Source organism: Lolium perenne, chromosome 5, assembly GCF_019359855.2.
Source record: "Lolium perenne isolate Kyuss_39 chromosome 5, Kyuss_2.0, whole genome shotgun sequence".
NCBI lineage: Eukaryota > Viridiplantae > Streptophyta > Magnoliopsida > Poales > Poaceae > Lolium > Lolium perenne.
The window spans coordinates 183,297,733-183,302,366 of record NC_067248.2 but is presented as its reverse complement, the minus strand read 5'-3'; the positions used below and the strand labels follow the sequence as shown (position 1 = coordinate 183,302,366).

Below are 4,634 nucleotides of genomic sequence, written 5' to 3'. Positions count from 1 at the left end.
CACGGTCGAAACAATGCCAATGCACCACGGTCGAAACAATGCCAATGCACTCATGCATATGGCCGCTTGTTAAATTCACTGGTTTATAAACTGCTGCTAGAATGCCTATTTTTATACATACTGTATATAAATTAGCATAGTTATACAGTCTTGTAGAGTTTATATAGAAGTGACGGTACAGAGCTAATTATTAAAGCAAGAACTTGAGACGAATATTCTTAGATCCTAGCACACTGCGCGCTACTACTCCGTACTAGACATGCATCTAAGTGTAGACTATCAAGCTGATTAACCCTGTCTCCAAATAGCCTAAAACCCTTCTTAATCCCTCACAATTTCAGCTCCCCTTTGAGAGCACACCCTAATGCTAACGCCTCATCAGGAGCTTCCACACGCACCGAGCGTGCTCCCCAGCTTCCTCTGCGTCCCGCCACACCGCCGCCGCGCCGTGCCCCCACCGAACGCAGCTCCGCCCCCGCCTCTCAGACCGTCGTGCCCGGCGCCGCCGTTCCCCTCGTCTCGCGGCCTCTTGGGCCCCACCCTGAGCGGCGTCGCCTGCAGCCTCCGGCCCCGCATCGCCTGGACGACCCTGAGCAGCATCATGACGCCCTCCACGTTGAGGCTCCACCACCCCGGACCGTTGCCGCGTCGGGCCAGCTCCCTGCGCGGCGTGCTCGTCCTGCAGGTCTCGATGGCGTCGAGGAGGTCAGACACGACCGACTTGCTCGGCAGTGCCGCGGCGAAGGCGGCGGGGAGCTGTGTGGCTGTGCCCTCGGCGCGCGCGCCGATGGTGATGATGAGGTGGCGCGCGGGCTGGATCGCGCCCGCGAGGAGGGAGTGGTTTAGCAGCTTGACGACGGCAGACGTGCGGACGGCGCGCTCCATCTGCCTGGCGGTGGCTGCGACAGTGGCGGCCGTCCCTTCGACCGCGGCGGCATGGCCGGGCGGCGTGGTGGGCCTCCCGAGGCGCTGTATCCTGGCGTGGGCGCGTACCCATGGGTTCCAGTGCTGACTCTGCTCGTCGGGTTCGTCTGTACCTGAAAGAGTACAAACAGTAGTTGCGGTGAGAGAGTGACACTTCGAAGAAAGGGAAGTTTGGGTCTCTAGGCTCGACAGGTCTCAATGTAACAGAAAGTGGAGATTTAGGCATGTGTGTTTCTTAATGCTAAAGTTTGGACCATTTATACACACGGAGGAATCTGCCTAAAATATTTACATGAAAATGATATATCGAGGCATGAATGTGCAGCAGTGTTGTAAATTACCTTCGGCATTGGAGACGATATCCTGGTAGGCGCAGAAGCGTGCAAAGATCTCTGCGAGCGCGTCGCACCTCTTCTCCGCCGGCGCCACCCCACCATCGGCGTCGGGCGGCACGACGACGGCGTAGAAAAAGCCGGGCAGCTCGAATACGAAGACGCGTGCGTCGACGCGCGCGACGAGCGCGTCCCGGGCCAGCATCCAGTGGTGGTCGCCGACGGCGCAGGTGGCCATGGAGACCGGGTGGCCGTCGACCCGGACCATGCCGACGGACATCTCGCCGGAGCGGAAGAGCTGCGCGGCCTCGAAGCGGTGGCCGCAGAGCACGAATAGGCTGACGGGCGCGCCGCCGTCGGCGGCGAGCAGCTGCGTGTCCCGGCCCATCCGGTGCTCCCTGGTCCGCCCCACCCTGAGCGGCGGTGGCCGGCTTGCCGCGTGCGCTCCGCCGGCCCCGGCTTCACGAGACGCCATCAGGCTGGGGTTGTTGGCAATGCTGCTCGATCGACGCAAACAAGGGCAGCAGAGACGTTACAACTAGGAGAGATATTATGATCCGTACAATGCGTCCAAGACATTTTCTGGTACTTGGTGATAGATAGAGATGCCGCAGTGTCGCGTTGATAGCGAGAGGCAAGCAAACACATTGCGATCATGAGATGATAGCGAGAGGCTTACCACACTAGGAGCTCGGTAGCTGATTCGAGCTCGAGGGCACCACTTGCTAAGCTACCTAGTGTCCGCAGATCCTTGAGGCGCGCGAAGGAAGCCGCTTGGTGCTAGAACGCCATGATCGGCATGGAATCACAGACACTGGGTGAGAGAGTGAGAGCAGAGAAGGGATGTTTGTGTGCGTGTGTATGAGGCTATGAGAGAGAGGAGTGCACTCTTAAATAAAAGACCGGAGCAAAGACGCGCGCTCCCTCCCGTTTGTAAGGAAGAAGACCGGGAGAGAGGCAGAGTTTCGCAGCTGAGGAGAGCGATGGAAAGGGGGAGACCGAGCGCGCGTACGTGGGAGGCGTCGCCATGCATGCATGCATGCACGCGCCACGCACGCGGCGAGGGACACCTCGCCTGCCTCCGCGCCACCTCGCATGGGACCCGGCCTCGGCATGGGGCCTGAGAGCATACACGTGGCCCCCACCGCGCTACGTGGCCATCGCACCTCCACGCGTGGGCTGCGCTGGCCCGCTTGCATGCCTCGTACGTGCGACCGCTTCCGCCCCCGGTCTCGTTTCCTCGGAGGTCATCAACTCAAACGGTTAACCCGCCAAAAAAAGATGAACTCAACTGGTGAAGTGTTACTGGCACGAATGTTACTTTGCTCAATGGGTACAAAACGCACCCACACCCGCAACGTAACGTACGCTACACTGAGGAATTCAATTCAGGCGTTTCTTGGGCAAGGAGTCAACGTGCCAACCACACCGCAGGTACTTCGTTCGTTGCTTCCTTCGGTTATACTGTATCAGTTGTGGCCCGAAGCTTGCATGCACCACAGCCTATACGTACGTTACATCCACGGTAGAGCGAGGTTCGTTCAACACCTCGATGCGATCCTAGCTAGTCATGCGCAATAGGCGTGCCCACCCCACTTCTTCCTCACTATTTTGGATTATTTTTAGAGTAAAATACATGGTGGTCATTTGTACTGGTCGGCTGGGTTCAATTAGATCACTGTACACATACTACGGTCAATAAGAGCGCATTTTGTAGCCTCGAGGCCCATTGGCTCACAACGGGAGAGCAAAAATGGCTAGTTAGTTGCGTGGAGCGTCTCCGCGCATTGCGGTTCAACTGGTTAACAAAGCTATATACATAGCAATGGTGCACCACGTATAGATGGCAGTGGTGCACGTGTACATTGTGCGTCATTGCTATGTATTAGGGGGTTAAATCTTGATCAAACATTGTAGTGGTGCACTATTTACCAGGTAACTGTGATAGCAGTGGAGCATCATGTAGAGGTGCGCAAGTGTAATATAGAATTGGTGAACCACTTGTAGTGGTCCTATGGCTAGGCCATTTTCTAGTAGTGCGTAGACCCATAGATAAACAACTCGTTATTATAACGTATGGGGTAGTTCATTTGGGTGTATTGTAACCTATTGCTCAAAGTCTCACTTGTCTTCTTGATCATCTTGTTCATCGGTTCATGGTGGTAACCAGCCTCGGCGGCGGCATGGTGGTCGTGCGGTATCGTGGTATGCACTTGTGCCCGATTTCATGGATGATGACGTGGTCATGGTAGGTGAGAAGTGAGAGGTCGTAATCCATGGTGATATATAATATCCAGGTTTAGAGGCTATAAAATGAGAGAACACCAAAGTGTGCATTGCATTCATGCATAGAAAATCCGGGGAATTTTCGCGCTTTCAAATAAAACTTACCACAGTAACTGAAGTTTCACTTGACTTGTTGGAATTGAAATAGATCATCAAGTCAAGCGTTATAAACTTCACTGTGATCTTTGCTAAAACCTTATTTTGGGTAGAGATGATTTGATCTATGGGCTAGATCAAATAGAAGTCGATTTACAACAAACAACACCTTAAGTAAGGATCAACTACAAGATCCTATAAAAGGATTTCAACATGCCATCTCTTACAACAACACATGAATAATTATTCAATCATAAATCATAGAACACAATTAATTAAGAAACTATCCTTTACTTATCTTATTCATGTCTTCTACTAAATAAATGTTCCTACCATAAGTCATATGGTATATCTTTTCAACTACAATACTTGAATTAAGTCAAGAACACTCATCTTGATTCTTCATTAACTTTTGATCATTCCAACCTTGTTTCCCAACTTATACCATTAAACCTAGAGAAAGGAGAGAATCATTCATATGCTTATTCTATCCATTGAATAGAACCTAGATTACTATTTAAAACTTATCTAGTTGAGGTACTTGTTGATACTAACCAATGATACAAGAAATATAAGTCAAGTATAAAACCCTACTTGACCTAGCTAACACTTGATAGTAAGTAAGAACCTCTTTTACTAGTGATCCAAGGGAGAGACAAGTGTTGTGATCATTACAACTTGGTAATGATCATAAACCCTAGAGAAACCCTACCTATTCAGAAGAGCTCAACCTAAAGAGGTATACTCAAGTATATGGACTTATACTTGATCTTGGAGAGAGAACCATAATTCACTAATGAATTGTTATGAGGCCAATACTTTGATCATTACAAATTGGGTGATGATCATAAACCCTAAGAACCTAAGTGAGTGTGATGAGAGGAATAATAAAGAGAGATTAGTGAGGAATAGTTGATCATGTCTAATGTATAATCTTATCTTGTAAATTGAGATGATAAGTTAAACCTATATATGTGATCCATAGATCTCATTCTT

The 4,634-nt window shown here is 50.7% G+C and overlaps 1 protein-coding gene across 1 annotated transcript; it reads right to left on the bottom strand.

Moving 5' to 3' along the window:
* Nucleotides 1-378: 378 nt before the first annotated feature.
* LOC127298092 (uncharacterized) lies at nucleotides 379-1,731 on the bottom strand. Its single transcript, XM_051328057.2, has 2 exons — nucleotides 1,266-1,731; nucleotides 379-1,037 (listed from the first exon to the last, which is right to left on the bottom strand). The coding sequence occupies exons 1-2, from the start codon at nucleotides 1,729-1,731 to the stop codon at nucleotides 379-381; spliced, it is 1,125 nt and encodes a 374-aa protein (XP_051184017.1).
* Nucleotides 1,732-4,634: the final 2,903 nt, after the last annotated feature.